This window comes from Lichenostomus cassidix, chromosome 1 (assembly GCF_008360975.1).
Source record: "Lichenostomus cassidix isolate B80296 chromosome 1, HeHo_3.0, whole genome shotgun sequence".
Taxonomy (NCBI): Eukaryota; Metazoa; Chordata; class Aves; order Passeriformes; family Meliphagidae; genus Lichenostomus; species Lichenostomus cassidix.
In genome coordinates, this window is record NC_139479.1 from 192,580 (window position 1) to 209,821 (window position 17,242).

Consider the following 17,242-nt stretch of genomic DNA (forward strand, 5'->3'; position numbering starts at 1 on the left):
TCCGCTCCGCTCGGAGCCGCCGGTGGATAAGCGGAGGCGGCGCCAGGCGCGGGGCGGGCCGGGGGCGGGGGGCGGTGGCAGCGGCGGGGGGAGCCTGGGGGTTGCTGGGGGGCTCGGGGAAGGCGGGAACAAGGGGAGCCCGGGGCCGGGGGAACGGGTGGGGCCATGGAGAGTACCGGGAGCTGGGCTCGGGGGGTACCGGGCTGCAGCCGGAGTCCCGGGCGGGTCGGGGAGCTTGAGGGGTTTGCCGGGAGCGGTCCTGCGGTGTCTGTCACCGTGTCCCTGCGGCTGACCCCGGGACGGCCCGGCGGGGTTGGGGGTCCCTAGCTGCTCCCGGCTCCGGTACCGGCTCGTCCCCAGTTCGGCAACTCCATGACCCTGACCCGTCCCCATCCCGGTTCCTTCCCCGTCCCGTCCCCCAGCAGCAGCTGTCGGTGTCATCCGACAATAGTTGTCGCTGCTGTGTCCCCCTCCAGGTGACCTCTCAGTACCGCGGGACTTGTCCCACGGCACCCCCACCCCTCGTGGAACCCCGAACCCTGGAGAGATCATGCGCTCCTCTGGGACTCTGTGACCCAGAGGGACCCTGCGCCCTGGGGGGAGCCCGTGCCCGCCTGGGACCATAGGTGCCACTGGGACCTCGTGCCCCAAAGTGACTCTGTGCCCTGGGGGGGCCCCGTGCCATGGGGGTATCATGTGCCTTGGGGGGACCTTGAATGCTGCTGGGACCCTGTGGTCCATGGGAACTCTGTGCTTTGTGGGGACCTTGATCCCAGAGAGGACCCTGTGCCTTGGAAGGACCCTGCACCCCAGCAGGACTCCATCCTCCTATAGGACCTGGTCCCTGGGCAGGACCCTGTGTCTTGGGGGCAGCCTGCATCTTGGAGGGACCCTGTTCCCTGAGGGGACCATACGCCCTGAGGGGACCCTGTGCCTTGGTTGAACCCTGCACCCTGGGTGGGCCCTGCCCCCCAGTAGGACCCTGGGACCACAGTGGCGAGGCCATCCCTGCTACTCCATCTGTCCTCGCTGCTCTATCCCGTTGCTGGTGCCGCAGGTGCAGCCACCGCTCGAGGCGCTGGAGGCGCAGGGCCATGCGCAGGGTACTGGCCTCCAGCTGTGCCAGCAATCGGGCTGCCCGTGTCTGCAGCCCCTCTAGGGCCACCTCTAGCCCCTGCAGCCGTTGCTCAGCCTCGGCCTCGGCTGCCACCGCTGCTGCCTCGGCTCCGGTGTTGAGCTGGCCCATGCGCAGCAGCAGCTCCCGGCCCTTGGCCTCCATGGCAGCACGGGCACAGGGGAACTCGGCCAGCACCTCTGCCAGGTCCTCCTTGCCCAGGCAGAACAGGTCTGAGTACCCGATGCTCAGGATGTTGGCCGTGCGCCGGTTCCCTGCCGCGTTCCCTGTGGGGCAAGGAGGCCATGAGCCCCGGGGGACCACTGGGTGGCATTGGGGTGTAGTGTGGGGCTCACCCTTGATGTTGATGAGGCTGATCTCCCCGAAGTAGAGCCCCTCTCCCAGCACGGCCAGCTGCGTGACGCCATCCTCAGCCACCACGGCCAGGCGGCCCTCGCGGATGAAGTACATCTCACGGCCCACATCGCCACGCCGGCACACGAACTCGCCAGGGCCGAAGACCTGTGGGCGCAGGCGCAGCACCAGCTGCCGCAGCACGCCGTACTCCCAGCTGCGGAACAGCCCCACGCGCCGCAGGGCCTGCAGGTGCACGCTGGCTGCCACCTCGGCCTGCAGCCCCCGTGGCAGGTGCTGCAGCACCTCCCGCTCTGCCGGCAGCTTGCGCTGCGCCCGCAGGTGCTGGTGCCAGCGCGCTACGCGCTCTGCCAGCCGCCTGCCCGTGCCCTGCGCCCGCAGGTACTGCTGCACCGGCCCTGCATCGGGGTAGAAGGTGGCGTCGGCTGCGCTGAGGTTGACAATGACGGTGCTGATGCTGCCGGTGATGGTGGCAAAGCCCAGCACGGCCAGGAGGAAGCCGGCAGTGAGGAAGAGGAACTCCTCTTCGCGCTGCGGTGTCGGTGTGTCACCCACCATGGCCAGCACCAGTGTGGAGAAGTAGAAGCTGTGCAGGTAGCGGCGCAGAAGTCGGGTGAAGCTGGGGCAAACCCAGGAGTCAACACCCAGCCCCAGGTGTGCCGACAGTGCGAAGTAGAGGCAGCCGTGCCAGTGGATGCCCAGCAGCAGGTACAGCATCAGCTTGGCCATGCGGAACGTGTTGGGCCGTCCCGTGCGTGTCTCGCACCGGTTGAAGGCCTCGAAGAGTCGCGGCACCCGTAGGCAGCGGTTGAGGCGTGCTGCTGGCACCCCTGGGACCCTGGGGACCCCTGGGAGCAGACAGAGCAGCTCGGTGGGGAGCACGGCCATCACATCGCAGGGGAAGGTCCAGGAGCCCAGATAGCGCCACCGCGTCCGGCTGATGTCCTGCACCAGGATCCCGTCCTCTAGGAAACCTGAGTGGGCAGCCAGAGGAGCCATGGGACTACAGAGGATCTGGGCTTTGAGGGGCAGGGGGTGCTCAGGACCTCCCTGTGATGGAAGTGGGCTCACAGTGGTGACCGGGTAAGTGCTCAGCATGGGGCACAGGGAGGGCCCATGGGAGAAGAACCCTGGATGGGCACCCTGGGGGATGTCAGTGATGGTTCCCTGGGCTGCTGTGGGGCTGAGACTCCAGACCTCCCACACAGATGTCCTCTTTGTGAGGTCGGGAGTGCTCATGTGTGTATGTGTGTGTGTGTGTGTATGTACACACCTGCGTGTCTGTGTGTGTATGTACCTTCTGTGTGTGTATGTACACACCTGCGTGTCTGTGTGTATGCACACACACCTGTGTGTGTCTGTGTGTGTCTGTACACACCTGTGTCTCTGTCTCTGTGTGTGTGTCTGTACACACCTGTGTCTCTCTGTGAGTGTCTGTACACACCTGTGTGGAGGTGCACGGCGATATCCAGCAGGTACAGTGCATCGCTGAGCCCGTCCAGGCCCTGCCACAGCCCCACGTGTGCCTCCTGCACCTCAGGGAAGCAGCACCTGAGGTACAGGTGGCATCATGAGGTGTCACTGCTACGGGGCCAGGACACCCCACACCACCACCCCAACCCTCCTGCCTGGCACCTGAGGATGAGGACGACCCAGTTGTATAGGATGGGCAGTGCCATGAGGTTGATCCATCTGTAGTACCAGTCCCCAGCAGGGTCCAGGGTCCAGTTCTGGGGGGTGGCAGTGCAGCTGTGGGGCACAGAGAACCCTCTGTGGGCTGTGACCTGGGGTCATCCCATCCCCATTTGGGATCCCTCTGCTCCACACTCACCCCCGGCTGCCAGTGGCTCCAAGGCTCAGCCAGGCCCCCCAGCACCCGTGGGACTGAGGGGGTCCCTGCTGTGCCCTAGCCCCAACCCCACAGGAGGCAGCCGCGCCCTGCTCACCCCGTGGCATGTCTGGTGCCGGTGCCAGCCCCCGCTGTGGCCATGAGTCCAGAGGTGCTGCAGGGCTGCAGCCAGGCCCAGCGGCAGGGCAGGAGGGAGCTGATGGTCTGCAGCCTTCACAGCAGAGATCCTCAGCGTCCTGATACCCAACGGGTCCTGTGTACCTGAGCACCTGGCAGTGCTGCCGCCTGCCCCGGTACCAAGTGTGGCTCCTCAAGGGGACCCAGCCACGAGGCTCCTCAGCACTGGGTGTGTCCTAGCAACATGTCCCCAGCGTGCTCACCGAGAGCCCAGCCCCAGCCCCCTGGGACACCCGGGCTGAGGCAGCCACTGTGCCAGCTGCACCGGGCAGGCTGGGGCACGGAGCCGTGGCCGGGTGTCCTGGGGCGCAGGCTAGTCTCCGGTGACAATGGCCGGTGCCAGGCAGTGCCCTGTGCAGGTGGTGGCAGTTCCCAGTACCTGGTGCGCGTGCCAGGGCCGTGCTTGGTACGGGGTTACCCGGCAGAGGGGTGCCAGGTAACCCCTGCAAGGTTATCTGGTACAAGTGTGCCCAGTGCCAGGCAGGGCCCGTTTCTGGGGTGCCGGGTAGAGGTGTTCCGGGGGTGCCCAGTTCCGGGAGGTGCAGTGTGCAGGGGTTATCCGGTGCAGGGGATCCTGGTACAGGGTCACCCGGTACAGAGGTGCCCAGTTACGAGGGGTCCCAGTACAGGGGTGCCTGGGCCAGCGGGCGCTCGGTTCCGGGTGGTGCCTGTATTGGGGTTCTCGGCGCCGGGAGTCCCAGCACTTGGGTATCCGGTTCCCGTTGACCGGCTCAGAGGGGTTCGCAGTTTCTGGGGGTGCCTCGTTCCGGGAGCTGCTCGAACAGGGTTACCCGGTCCCGGGGTGTCCCGGGGTGTCCCGGGGTGTCCCGGGGTGTCCCGGGGTGTCCCGGGGTGTCCCGGGGTGTCCCGGTACGGCGTTTCCCGGTTCCGGATTGCTGGTGGCCACGCGCCCCCGGCCCCGCCCCGCCCCGCCCTGCCCCGCCCCGCTCACGGTGTAGCCAATGAGCGCTCTGTTTCTCCCGATCTGGCCCCGCCCACCAAGCCGTGTGGGCGTGTCTCGGGCCCCGGTGGGCGTGTCCAGCGCGCGCGGTGCGTCGGGCGCGGCGGGAAGATGGCGTCGTGCGCGCGGGGCCCGCAGCGGGGGCGGGCGGTGAGCGGCGGCGGCGGGGCGGACCGGGAGGGGCCGAGGGGCATCGGGACACCGGGAACGGGGACACTGGGAATGGGGACACCGGGCGCGGGTGGCGCCGGGAGCGGGGCGAGCCTCGGGGCAGGTCCAGCCGCCCTTCCGCCGCGGTCCCGGGGTACCCGGGCCGCCGCCCGCCCTTGGCCGCGCGGGGCCGGAGGGACCGGGCCGGCCCGGGCGGTGCCGGGGTGAGGGGGCCGCTGCGGGGACGGGCCTGAGCGGGCTGCCGTGCCGTGGGGCGAGGGGCCCGGCCCCGCTGAGGCCCGGGGGTCCCGGGGGTTCCCGGCCCCGCGTCCGACGCCTCCTGCCCTCCCCAGGTGCGGCGCTGACGGGACGGGACCGCCGCGACCTTGACCCAGGTAGGCGGCCCGGCCCCGGGGCACCGAGGGGTCCCGGTTATGCGTGACCCCGGAGCTTGAGGGGGTCCCGGCCCCGGTGTCTCCGTGGCTCCGGGTTTGAGGATGCCCGGGTGAGCAGCACCTCCCGCGGGCTCGGGGATCGCGTCCCCGGCGCGGGGGACAGCCCCGGGCTGTGACAGCCCCTCGCCGTGGGGCGACCTTCGGCCTCACCCGGACCCCCGGCGCTGCCTGGCGTTCCCCTTGCGACTCCCCGGTGACCCTCACGGTGTTCTCCGTTTCCCGAGTGCATTGGAGGGGCCGGTGCTCATCATCCACAACCTCCTGGCGCTGAGTGCCACCCCTCTGCCCATGGTGGCTGTGCCCCTGGTGTCCCTGTCTCTGCCTGGCGGCCCCTCTCCCTGTGCCCTCGGTGTCCCTGCTTGCAGTGTCCCTTTCCCTTTTGCTCCGGTGGCACCTGATCACCTCTGGCTGCTGGCTGCCTGGGTGGAGGCTGTTCCCCCGCTGCAGCCCGTTCGGGTGACACTGGGTTGTCACTGGTGTGGTGCCACAGCCCCGTGCTCTGCCCCAGTGGCTGGGTCCTTTGGTGTGTGGTGGGCACTGCCAGGTTCAGGTGTGGGGGCATTGGTACCAGGACAGAGCTGGTGACAGCCGGTGTCCCTGTCCCACCAGCATGGCTCTGGCCAGGTGTCAGATAAGTTCCTGCATTAATGATGTCCCTGGTGTGCCACATTGTGGTCTTTGCCTCAGTGTTCCTGCTGGGGCCACAGGGCTAGGTTCTGGGGCTGGCACTGCCCTGGCATTCAGTGGAACTAACTTTAGCAGCTGCACGAGTCCTGGCTGTGGGTGGGACAGGCTGTGCTGGGTATAAATAGACACGCTCTGCCCGTGCTGTGTCCCACTGCCCCAGCTTCAGCCAGTTTCCATTCCTGCTCCTGTGGTTTGGGGTGTCTTTAATGGTGCTTTCACTTCCCCAAGCCCCACGCAAGGGCTGTGGCACTGGCACTCAAGGCCATTGCTCTTCTCACATGCTGGTGGGAGGCTGGGGAGCCCCTGTGGTGTGTGTGTCCCCAGGCACAGCAGTGCTGCCGGCTCTGGGGCCTCTTAGTGCTCAGTCCCATGCTGGTGCCTGTGGTAGCAGTGGTGGTGCTGGGGCACAGGACCCTATAAATATCCTGGCAGCGCTCTTGTGCTGCAGTGGCCATGGGTGCTGCTGAGCATGGGGGTGGGCAGCTGTCCCGGTGTCCAGGCAGGCTGTTGGGTGCTCCCCACACCCATGCTGGGCCAGTTCCTGGTTTAAAGTCCAGTACTGGGCGTGAGCAGGGCTGGCATCCAGAGTCCTCCAGCCACCACTGCTCCAGCATGCTCACCTGGCCCAGTTCATGGTGCTCTGGTTCTCCTGCCTGCTTTTCCTCCTGCTCGCCTTCCTTTCCTCCTGACTTTCTTCTCTCCTGGCTTCCTTTCTACTTTCCCTTCTCCCTCCCTCCCTGCTGCTGGGTGCAGAGTTGGGCCGGGTCTCTCTGATGGCTCTTCTCCCTGCAGCCTGGCTGCTGGAAGCAGCATGGAGAAAGGACCCTGGCATCCCACCCGCTCCCCTGTGCCCCCGCGGTGGTGCCAGGCTGCAGCCAGACCGGTCAGGGTGCCCCGGTGCTGTCCGTGACCCCCGTGCTGATGGAGAGGATGAGCTGGCTGAGCAAGCTGACCCCGCGGGCAGGAGGGCAGCGAGCCCCCCGCAGTGCCAGCCTGCAGCCCCCCGTCACTGCTGACCCCGAGACCTGCCTCATGGTCTTCAAAAACCACTGGGCACAGGTGAGTGGGGTGGGGGGGCAGCAGGGACTCCCCCAACCCTCCAGCCCCCTGCCCCCACCACTGAGCCCCTCCCACAGGTGCTGCGGATCCTGGAGCGGCGCGGGAGCAAGCCAGCCCCCGACGACCTCAGCGCTGTCCGCAACAACACCTACCAGATGCTGAACCTGCTGGCTGAGGACCGGCCCCGGGCAGATGGGGACAGGGACAGGTCACAGGGGGACGGGGATGTGGCCTGTGGGCCCATCCTGGAGTTTGTGGCTGCTGAGAACCTGCTGGAGCGGCTCCTGTGCTGGCATCTGCAGGGCGACTTCACCGAGGAGAGGAAGGTCTGAGTGGGGGGAGCAGAGAGGTCTGCAGGGGTGGGGGGTCTGTGGGGAGGCTCTGACAGGCTGGATCCAAGGGCTGAAGGTGGTGGGTTGAGGGTCAGCCAGGCCAAGAGTTGGGTGCTGCCCCAGGGCATGTTCATGTTGGATTGGGGTTGAGACTAGATGGGTTTAAGGTCACTTCCAACCTGAGCCATCCTAAAACTCTGTGTTGTTGGGGGAAATTCCTCATGGGAATAGCTGTCCAGCCCTGTCACAGGTGGCCCAGGGCAGTGCCAGAATACCCAGCCCTGGGCGGATTTCTCAGCCCTGTGGATGTGGCACTTGGAGACATGGCTCAGTGGGCTGGGCAGTGCTGGAGAAACAGCTGGACCCAGTGGCCTCTCTACCTTTCCCACCCTGTCCCTCTGCCCAGGTGGAGCAGCTGAAGCTGTACGAGATGCTGATCAGCCAGGCCCGGCAGCCTCTGCTGCGGCACAAGGCGGTGCTGACCCCGCTGCTGCGCCTGCTCAGTGTCTGCGCCGAGCCCGCCTCAGCCCCGCTCGAGAACAGCCTGGTGCTGCTGCTCAACCAGCTCTGCGTCTCCGTGGCCCGCGAGCCAGCCATCCTGGAGCTCTTCTTCCACAGCCACACAGACCAGGGCCCGGCCAACCTCATCATCTTCTCCCTCCTCATCCCCTTCATCCACCACGAGGGCGCGCGGGGCCAGCAGGCACGTGATGCGCTGCTGCTCATCATGGCCATGTCGGCCAGCAACCGTGCCGTGGCCCAGTCCATCACCGACAACTCCTACTTTTGCCCGGTACGGATCCCCGGTGTGACATTCCACTCCATGGTGCAGTGTTACCCTCCTTGAGGTGTTGTCTGCCTCCCTGGGGCGATGCCCCTTTCCCTGGCATGGTGTCCCCCTCCCAGGGCGATGTCCCCTCCCTGGGACAGTGCTGGGACCCTGCACTGCTGGTACAGGGTTGGGTTGGGCCATTGGGTCAAGAGCCATGGACAGGCCTGGAAGGAGAAGTCCTGCCCTGGCTTGGGGATGGTGAGGGGGAAGGGCTGGAGATTATGGGGGACTTGGGAATGATAGGAGCTTGGTGATGGAGAGCTTTGGGATAGAAGGCTTGGAGATGATGGGGGATCTGGGGATGATGGAAGGTCTGCAAATGATGGGGGGCTTGGAGATGATGGAGATCTTGGGGATGAGGGGCCTGGAGACAGGGTGCTTGGAGATGATGGGGGAACTTGGTGGCGATGGGAGGCTTGGAGATGAAGGAGGAGCCCAGTGTCGTGTCGGGGATGAGGGGGCCACTTGCTGGGGTCAGTGGTGGATGCAGAGCCCAGCCCACTTGCCCTGCCTGAAGTGAGGCTGGAGTGGGGCAGGTTCCCATGGGGGGCAGGTTCCTGGGGTTTGGGTCCAACAGCCGGAGGTCCGAGGGGCTGCGGGGCAGCCGAGTACATGTGTTCCCAGGTGCTGGCCACGGGCCTGAGCGCCCTGTACTCCTCCCTGCCCCGCAAGATCGAGGTGCGGGGAGATGACTGGCACTTCCTGCGGCGAGAGGACTGGATCGGCGTCTCCTCCCTCGTCCTCTTCATGAACTCACTTGAGTTCTGCAATGCCGTCATCCAGGTGGGGCTGAGGGGCTGTGAGGAGCTGGGAGGGGCTCTCAGCTCCATAGAAGGCTGCCTGAGCCCCATGTGGCCCTGCAGGTCGCCCACCCACTGGTGCAGAAGCAACTGGTGGATTACGTCCACAACGGGTTCCTCGTGCCTGTCATGGGTCCGGCACTGCACAAGGTGAGGGACCCCTGGCAGTGGGTGTGGGATGGGGGTCTGCTGCCCATACCACTGCCCGTAGGGGTGGGCAGGGCCCCATGCCACCCATCCCTGTAGCACCCAGCTACCATGCTCCTCCTGCAGACCTCAGTGGAAGAGATGATTGCGAGCACAGCATACCTGGACCTGTTTCTGCGCAGTGTCAGCGAGACAGCGCTGCTGAAAACCTTCCTGCGCTTCGTGCTGCTGCACCGGCACGACAACATGACCATCCTGGACACGCTGGTGGGCCGCATCAACAGCAACTCCCGAGTGAGCCCCGTGGCCCCCCACGGTCCCCCAACATTGCCATCCCATCCCAAGCATCCCTGTCCTCAACATCCCCATCCTCATCTTTGTCTCATCTGCAATATCCCCATCCTTGTCCCATCCCATTCCCATCCCCTTCCCCTGTACTGCCATGGGGTGGGTGCCACTGCCTGCCCTGCTGCCGCTCTGACACTCCACACTGTCCCCAGCTGTGCATGGTGTCCCTGAGCCTCTTCCGGACCTTGCTCAGCCTCAACTGCGAGGATGTGATGCTGCAGCTGGTGCTCAGGTAACGGGCTGGGGTGGGGAGCTGAGGGGGGCAGGGATCACCTGCTGCTGGACCACTCTGGGGGCTCCTCTGGGATGAGCTTGGGGAGCTGCTCCCAGCTGGGCCTATAGATGTTGGGAAGCCATGTCTTTTGCCCCACTGTGAAGGGGCTGGGGTCCTTTGGAGGGTCCCCATGTCTCCCCTACAGCTGCCCTGTGCCACCCTGCCCCCAGGTACCTACTGCCCTGCAGCCACGTGATGCTGAGCCAGAAGCGGGCGGTGCGGGACCTGGACATCTATGGGAAGACAGCAGCTAAGTTCCTGTCACTCATCCCACGCTGCTGCCGGCCTGAGAGCCCCCCACCACCCCGTGACCGGGATGAGGAGCCCCCCGCCTGGGCCAGAAGTATGCCACTGTGGCCCCTCAGACCCTGTCCCCACCCTGTCCCGGCCCAGCATCCCTGCAGCCCTTCAGACTCCCTTCCTACCCTGGCATAGCACTGAGCTGTCCCATGCCATCCCTGTGGCCCTTTAAGCCCTATCCCCTTCCTGACTTGATGTGGAGCCCTCTCCTTGGCACTCTGTGGCCACTTATAACCCATCCCTGCTCCAACTGTTGCATCCTGGCTCTATCATCCCTATGGCCCCTCGTGCCCTGGCCCCATCCTGTGCCACTGCTGAGCTCTGCCTTGCTGTCCCCTTGGATGCTGTCCCAGCTCAGTGCTGAGCCCCTGGTGCCATCCCTGTGGCACCTTGAATTCTGTCCACACCCCATCCTGGCACAGTCCCCCATGCCATGCTATCCCTGTGTACTTGAGCCCTGTCCTGGCACTAAGCTCCCCTGTGCCACCCCTGCAGCCCCTGGGACACCATTCCTATCCTGGCTCAGTGCTGAGCCTCATGCCATCGTACCAACGGCACCTCAAATTTCCCCCTGGCCCCAGCTCGACCCTCGTTGTCCCCGCAGGCCACGGCAGCCCTGGCGCAGACGTTCCCCCGGCACCGAAGCCCTCCACGCCATCCCGCCTCTCCTTCTTCATGCGCCAGGCCAGCGCGGCCCCCGCGGAGGCTGCTGCCCCTCGCTCCCCTGGGCCCCCTGCGGGCAGCCCCGCCCGGCCTGGCCCCCGTGATGAGGTGGCAGAGCTGGACAGGAACTACCTGGATTACCTGCGGGATGCGCGGCACAGCATCGACCGCTGCGCCTGGGCCTGCCGCGTCTGGTCGGCCCCCTATGACGGCGAGGACCCCCGTGCCCCTGGCCCCACGCCTGACCCCGACAGCCCCGCGGGGCGGCCCCCCGGACCTCCCACCCCACGGACTAAGAAGCGGGGGCTGCCGGAGGAGGGGGCGCGGGAGGCGCAGGGGGTGCCCCTCGGGGGTGATGAGCCCAGTGCTGGAGGGGCCGGCCCTGATTCCCGAGATGGAGGGACACTGGTGAATGGGGCACATGGGGTAGCTGAGCCAGGGCAGCCTGAGGGGGATGTGGTGGTGAAGAAGGTCCGTCGGAGCCCTCAGGGTGAGGGGGAGGGTGGTGGGGGGGCACCGAATGGGGCCTCCCGGGCACAGCCCCCTGGCTGGGAGCCTCTGCCCTCAGTGGACTCGCTGCTGGAGGAGCTGCTGGCCCGCGTGCCCGCCGAGCCACCTGGCACCGGTGTCTCCATCGAGACTTTCACGGAGGAGCTGCGCGAGATTGAGGCTGAGATGCAGAATGGGGGTGTGGGGAGGACCCCAGCCGCCCCCACGGAACCGCCTGAGCCGCCCCTGTCCCATGAGGAGGAGGAGGCCTTCGCCAGCTTTGCCGCACTGCCTGAGGGGGAGGCGGGCACCGGGCGGGCACCGCCACGGCCCCCAGACCCTCTGGCGCAGGTGGTGGCCAGCCCGCCGCGGGCGGTGGGGCCACCGCCCAGCCAGCCCTTCACAGGTGGGTACAGGGGGCAGGGAGGGTCCCAGCTGCCTGCAGGGCCGTGCCTGACCCCCGTGTGTCCCCAGGTCCCTTCGTGTCGGTGCTGTTTGGGAAGCTGGAGAACATGCCCCACAACTCGCTCTACGTCAACTTCCTGCTGACAGGGCTGGTGGCCCAGCTGGCCTGCTACCCTCAGCCCCTGCTCCGCTCCTTCCTGCTCAACACCAACATGGTCTTCCAGCCCAGTGTCAAGTCCCTGCTCCAGGTATGGCCCCTGGTGACCCCCTGCCCTCACAGAGTCATGGGAAGAGGTTGGAGAACCCCACTAAGGTCATCAAGTTTCCCCCATGCTGCCCTGCATGTGTCCCTAAGTGCCACAGGCATGTGGCTGTAACCCCTCCTGGAGACAGATCTCCCTATGCCCTGAAGCACCTGTTACTGCAGAGACCCCCCCATTCCTGCAGGGGCATTGTGTGCTCAAGGCAGCCCCCCATCTGATGGGGATCCCCATTCCTGTGGGGATTACTATTCCTGAGGGGACCCCCATCCTGTGGTCTGCAGGTGCTGGGCTCAGTGAAGAACAAGATTGAAAGCTTTGCTGCCAGTCAGGAGGATTTCCCAGCACTGCTCTTCAAGGCCAAGAAGTACCTGATTGCCCGGGGGCGGCTGGACTGGACCGAGGGGCCCGGGGCTGCCCCTGCCCTGCGACGCCCCGACAGCCTGGGTGAGGGCATGGCTTTGGGTGGGCAGCTGGGCTCTGTGTGGGGGCTGGGGGTTGTGCAGGCAGCTGGGAGTGGCACAGGGGGCTGGGGGCTGCCCTGTGTGTTGCATGGGGGCTGGGGTTTGCACAGTGTGTTGTTGGGGGGGCTGGATGGAGGCTGCAGAGGGAGGCTCCGGGCAGGGCAGCAGGCTGCATGTTGTGTTGTACAAGGGGCTGGGGTTTGCGTTGGGAGCCTGGTGTCTGGGTGGGGTGTGGGGTCTACACACACGCTGGGGAGGGGGCCTGGGAGTTGCACACTGTGTGGTAGGGAAGGTTGGAGTCTGTGGAAGGGGCTGTGGATTGCGTGGGGGAGCTGAAGGCTGCACAGGGGTCTGGATGCCATCCTCTGTGTGCCTGCAGCCAGAAGCTGTCCCTTGGGTCTGAGGGGGGGCCTGGGGGTGCTGGGGGCTACCGTGGGGACTGAATGCCCCCCCGTGTCCCTCCCACCCCGTAAGGTGTCCCTTACCCTTTACCCCGGTGTGCCCCAGCCCGCAGCCGGAAGCCGTCCCTGGGGGAGCTGCTGCTGCGCCACGCCAACAGCCCGACCCGCGCTCGCCACGCGGCGCAGCTGGCGCTGCAGGGGCTGCGGGACGGGGGGCTGCACCCCCTGGCCGCCCCGGCGCGGCACGGCGAGGCCCTGCGCGTGCGCAACGCCGTGTACTGCGCCGTCATCTTCAGCGAGTTCCTCAAGGAGCTGGCGGCCATCGCCCAGGCCCATGCCGTCACCTCCCCCTTCCTCACCGAGCCCCCCGAGGAGTGACCCCCGGGCCCCTTTTTAACCCCGGACTTGGACCTTTTTAATTTATTGGGGCAGAGCTGGGCTGAGGCCGGGCTGCACTTCGGACACGAGCGGCCGCCCCCCACCTCGTGCCTCAGGGGGCAGGGCAGGACCCTGGGGGCCCCTGGGGCTCACAGGGCGGGGGTTGTGGGGCGGGCTGGCTCTGCCCCCCTCGGCCCCCTGGGGGTCCCTGGTGCCCACCCAGCCGCTCTCTATGCAACCCCCGGGGTGTGGGGGCCGGGGGGGCTGTGCATGGGGAGGGGATGTGTGTCTGTGCTGTGTAAAACCCTTCAGAATAAAGGGTCTGATTGAGGGCATCGCCTCCCCTCATCCGTGTGACTCTCAGGGTGTGGGAGGGGGCTCTCCAGGATAGCAGCACCCCCTGCACGGCCAGGTGCCCCCATCATGCTGGTGGCCTGAGACACCCCGTGTCTGCTCCCTCCTCGGCTCTGGGGGCTGTGGGGGGCTATGTGCAGCCACAGGCCAGGGGGTGAAGCTGTGACTGTTGGGGGACAGCAAGTGGCTTCTGGAGCAACTGCTGGCATTGTTCCCCCTAGGTGTGGGGTGCTCTGGCCCCCCGGTGCCACTGCAGTTCCCATCCAGCACTGACCTGGGACACCCCCAGGACCCTGTTCATGGCCATCACCCAGAGGTTTCCCAGTGTTGCTGGGGTGAGAATGGAAACTGGGATGAGGATGGAGAGGCAGATAATGAGGATGGAACGGGGATGATGATGGTAAGGATGGAAGTGGGATGGGATGAGGTTGAAGGGATGGGGCCCCAGTGGTGGCATCTCCTGGGCTGTTGGTTCTGGGGGGCACTGAGCCTTCCGGGCCAGGCGGGTGTCCCCAGGGCTGTGACTCCATTCTGTCCCAAACCCAGCCCTGGCTCTGTGACTTGTGGGAACAGTGACTGAAGAACGTCTGGATTTCCTGTTCTGATAGTTCATGGGTTTATTCCAGTTACTCAGTGTCTCCAGTGCAGCTTTTCTCCAGTTGCACAGTGCAGAAAGACCTGGGAGGAGAGTGGGATGAGGTTTATTCCAAACTTTTCCCTAGCAGGGTGGAATGTCAGCCAGCCAGCACAGGGACATGGAGGTACCCCCAGGCCAGAATCTGGGGGGTCCTGCCTGCATCATCTCCAGTTCCAGCCCTGGCAACCCTGCAGTTTTTCCTAGTTCCCAATCGATTTGTGACCAACTTCTACTCATCTCTTTAAAGTTTTTGCTCCAGATTAGGTCATTTATGTATCAGAAACAGTGAGGCTGACAAGACTAAGGAAGTGATGCTTTCCCATGTGCTAGGCATTGCTGAGGCCACACCTCAAGTGCTGTGTCCAGCTCTGGGTCCCTCAGTTCAGGAAGGATTTTGAGGGGCTGCAGAGTGTCCAGAGAAGGGAACAGAGCTGGGAAGGGGCTGGAGCCCCAGGAGGAGCTGAGGGAGCTGGGAAAGAGCTGAGCCTGGAGCAAAGGAGGCTCAGGGGAACCTTGTGGCTCTGCAGAGCTGCTGCCAGGAGGGGACAGCCGGGGGGTCAGGCTGTGCTCCAGGGAACAGGGACAGCAGGAGAGGGAACAGCCTCAGGCTGGGCCAGGGGAGGCTCAGCTTGGCCAGCAGCAGGAATTTCTGCATGGAAAGGGTGCTCAGGCCTTGGCAGGAGCTGCCCAGGGAGGTTTGCAGTCCCCATCCCTGCAGGTGTCCCAGGCAGGCCTGGCTGTGGCACTCAGTGCTCTGCGCTGGGGACAAGGTGTGACTCTGAGCTCCTCCAGCCCTTCCGGCTCCTTCGCCCCCGCGCTCACGTGACCCCGAGCGTCACACCGCCGCGTGACATCACTTCCTGCCCCTGGCTCCGCCCCTGGGTTAACCCGCGCCCCGCGCGCGGCGCGGCCTCTTTCCGGCCGCGCGCGCCAAGATGGCGGACACGCAGGTGGGCGCTGCGCGGAGCTGCCCGGGGCTGCCCCGGGAGAGCCCTGAGGGGGCGAGCCCGGCCCGCCGCTGCTGGGGGGCGAGCCCGGCCCGCCGCTGCTGGGGGGCGCGCTGCTGGGGGGCGCGGGGCAGGCGGCCCGGGCCGGGCAGCGGCGGCGGGGGTCGGTGCCTTGGGGGTCTGGGAGGGGAGCTCTCGGGTTCTGCGTGTGTGTTGCTCGTTCCTCGGGGTTGGTGGGACGAGGGAGGGGCGGAATCTCGGTGCCGGCGAGGGGGGACGGGGCGGGGGTGTGTGTCTCGATTCGCCTGGATTTCGGGAAGGGCCGAAAGGGAGTCTCGTTGCAGCGGGGTTTTGGGGGAGGGGGCGTCGCGGCCGGCTCTCGGTGTTTCGGGGGAGGACAGCGCGTTCTGTCCTCCGAGGTTTTGGGGGAAGTGGGAATTCAGAGCCGTGGGGTTATATTGACGGGGGGGAGGGTCCCTTGTCTCGGGGCTGGTGGCACGAAGGCGGGGGGCTCGGTGCCCCGCAGGTTTGGGGTGGGAGGGCAGAACGTCCCGTGCCCTGAGGCTGGGCCTCTGTCTCGGTGTCTGGGGGTTTTGGAGACGGGGAGACAGGGTCTCGGTGCCCCGAGGGCTGGGGGGGGGAAGAGGATCTCGGTGCTCCGGGATGGGTTGGGGTCTTGGCGCCCGCGGTTTTGGAGGGGAGGTGACTCGGGCCGGTGCTGGGGTCGCTGCTGGTGCTGAGGATCCCTCGCTGGGGGTCTCAGGCCTGGCTTCGTGCCCCGTGCTGACCCCCCATCCTGCCCCACCCCCAGACGGAACGCGCCTACCAGAAGCAGCCGACGATCTTTCAGAATAAGAAGCGTGTGCTGCTGGGCGAGGGTGGCAAGGAGAAGCTGCCCCGCTACTACCGCAATGTGGGGCTGGGCTTCAAGACTCCCAAGGAGGTGAGGAGGGGCCTGGGCATGTGACTGGGGCTCATGGTGGTCCTGTTGTGGATGTGGCACTTCGGGACGGGGTCAGTGGTGGCCTTGGCAGTGCTGTTGAGACTCGAGGTCTCCGATGGCTTTTCCCCACCTGAACCATTCCACGATTCCTGTGTGCTGTGTGTGTCCTCTGGGCTCTGATGGTGCATGAGCTGTGTCTGCACACCTGACACCACCTGTCCTTGCAGGCCATCGAGGGCACCTACATCGACAAAAAGTGTCCCTTCACTGGGAATGTCTCCATCCGGGGCCGCATACTCTCAGGTGAGCTGGAACATCCCCAAGGGAATCCCGTGGAAGATCTGGGGCAGGTAACCAATCTGCTGAGGTAGCTGTAGCGTGCCTTGGTCCTGGAACCACAAATGATGCCAATCTCACGATGGTCTGCCGAGCCTACCACGGGCCTGACGACACTGCCACATGGCTTTACTGATGCAGGTGACAGGACCAGGTGTTGTCCAGGTGTGCTGGGGTGCAGGTGTGGGGGTAGGGTGGGAGCCAGTGGTGTGGAGAGAGTTAGGAAGTGTATTAGAAGGCCTTAAAAAAGAGCCACAATTGGGTTTATTGCAGAAATAGGGAGGTTGTGGTTTAGGAGTGAGGAGGCAGTAAATACGGAGAAGTTTTTGGAATCAGTGCGTGTTGCCATCAGGTGCCACACTGATCCCTGCCAGTCCCCTTGGATCCTCCCCCAACACCCATCAGGTGTGATGTCCCCAGCCTAGTGTCTGAGGTGCCCTGTCCCCCGTGGTGCAGGTGTGGTGACCAAGATGAAGATGCAGCGCACCATCGTCATCCGCCGCGATTACCTGCACTACATCCGCAAGTACAACCGCTTTGAGAAGCGCCACAAGAACATGTCGGTGCACCTGTCCCCCTGCTTCAGGTGTGTGCCTGTGTCCCTGGTCCCCACACCTGCTTTCACTGGTTGTGTGTAGTGCTGTACTCATATAAACTGTGGGGAGGGCACATCTGGGTGGGACATGGGTGGGTTCATAGCCTCTCCTCACATGGAACCTGCTCACAGGTGATGATGTCCAAACTCACGATGGTCTGCAGAGTCCCCCGGGTGAGGGGCTGCTGACAATGCCATTGGCATGTGCTGAACCATGAGGCAGGTTCCAGGCAGTACCCGTGGGAGCCTTGTGCTCCCTGCCAGGGGAACGGCCAGGTTTGGCGGTTCTGAGGGACCGGTGAGGCCAGGAGCTCGCTGATGCCCAGGTGTCATTGCAGGGACGTGCAGATCGGGGACATCGTGACAGTGGGCGAGTGCCGCCCCCTCAGCAAGACCGTGCGCTTCAACGTGCTCAAGGTGACCAAGGCTGCAGGCACCAAGAAACAGTTCCAAAAGTTCTGACACCTATTAGGAGGAGGTGTGGGAGGAATAAAAGTTGGGAAAGTGGAA

General features: G+C 65.5%; 3 protein-coding genes and 2 non-coding genes across 6 annotated transcripts; 4 read left to right on the plus strand and 1 right to left on the minus strand.

Moving 5' to 3' along the window:
- Positions 1–201: 201 nt before the first annotated feature.
- Positions 202–2,680, minus strand: CNGA4 (cyclic nucleotide gated channel subunit alpha 4). The gene is made up of 2 exons (XM_085067640.1): positions 1,471–2,680; positions 202–1,401 (listed from the first exon to the last, which is right to left on the minus strand). Exons 1-2 carry the CDS (start codon positions 2,585–2,587, stop codon positions 485–487), a joined length of 2,034 nt encoding a protein of 677 aa, XP_084923766.1. The 5' UTR covers positions 2,588–2,680; the 3' UTR covers positions 202–484.
- A 1,822-nt stretch (positions 2,681–4,502) lies between these two features.
- On the plus strand, positions 4,503–13,255 carry FHIP1B (FHF complex subunit HOOK interacting protein 1B). Of its 2 annotated transcripts, none has more exons than XM_085067170.1 (14): positions 4,503–4,626; positions 4,980–5,021; positions 6,561–6,827; positions 6,905–7,153; positions 7,566–7,952; positions 8,616–8,774; positions 8,855–8,941; positions 9,065–9,232; positions 9,439–9,518; positions 9,731–9,903; positions 10,465–11,418; positions 11,487–11,665; positions 11,962–12,124; positions 12,649–13,255. In XM_085067170.1, the coding sequence occupies exons 3-14, from the start codon at positions 6,690–6,692 to the stop codon at positions 12,918–12,920; spliced, it is 3,009 nt and encodes a 1,002-aa protein (XP_084923296.1). In that variant the 5' UTR covers positions 4,503–4,626; positions 4,980–5,021; positions 6,561–6,689; the 3' UTR covers positions 12,921–13,255. The 2 variants fall into 2 exon arrangements, with proteins under 2 accessions (XP_084923296.1, XP_084923384.1); XM_085067258.1 differs by having other exon boundaries at positions 8,664–8,774.
- A 1,504-nt stretch (positions 13,256–14,759) lies between these two features.
- RPS11 (ribosomal protein S11) lies at positions 14,760–17,242 on the plus strand. The gene is made up of 5 exons (XM_085067760.1): positions 14,760–14,861; positions 15,670–15,801; positions 16,029–16,104; positions 16,594–16,723; positions 17,071–17,242. The coding sequence occupies exons 1-5, from the start codon at positions 14,847–14,849 to the stop codon at positions 17,192–17,194; spliced, it is 477 nt and encodes a 158-aa protein (XP_084923886.1). The 5' UTR covers positions 14,760–14,846; the 3' UTR covers positions 17,195–17,242.
- LOC146443987 (small nucleolar RNA SNORD35) lies at positions 16,198–16,282 on the plus strand. The gene has a single exon (XR_014855820.1). It is a non-coding gene; the product is annotated as a small nucleolar RNA SNORD35 (small nucleolar RNA).
- LOC146443988 (small nucleolar RNA SNORD35) lies at positions 16,863–16,952 on the plus strand. Its single transcript, XR_014855815.1, has one exon. It is a non-coding gene; the product is annotated as a small nucleolar RNA SNORD35 (small nucleolar RNA).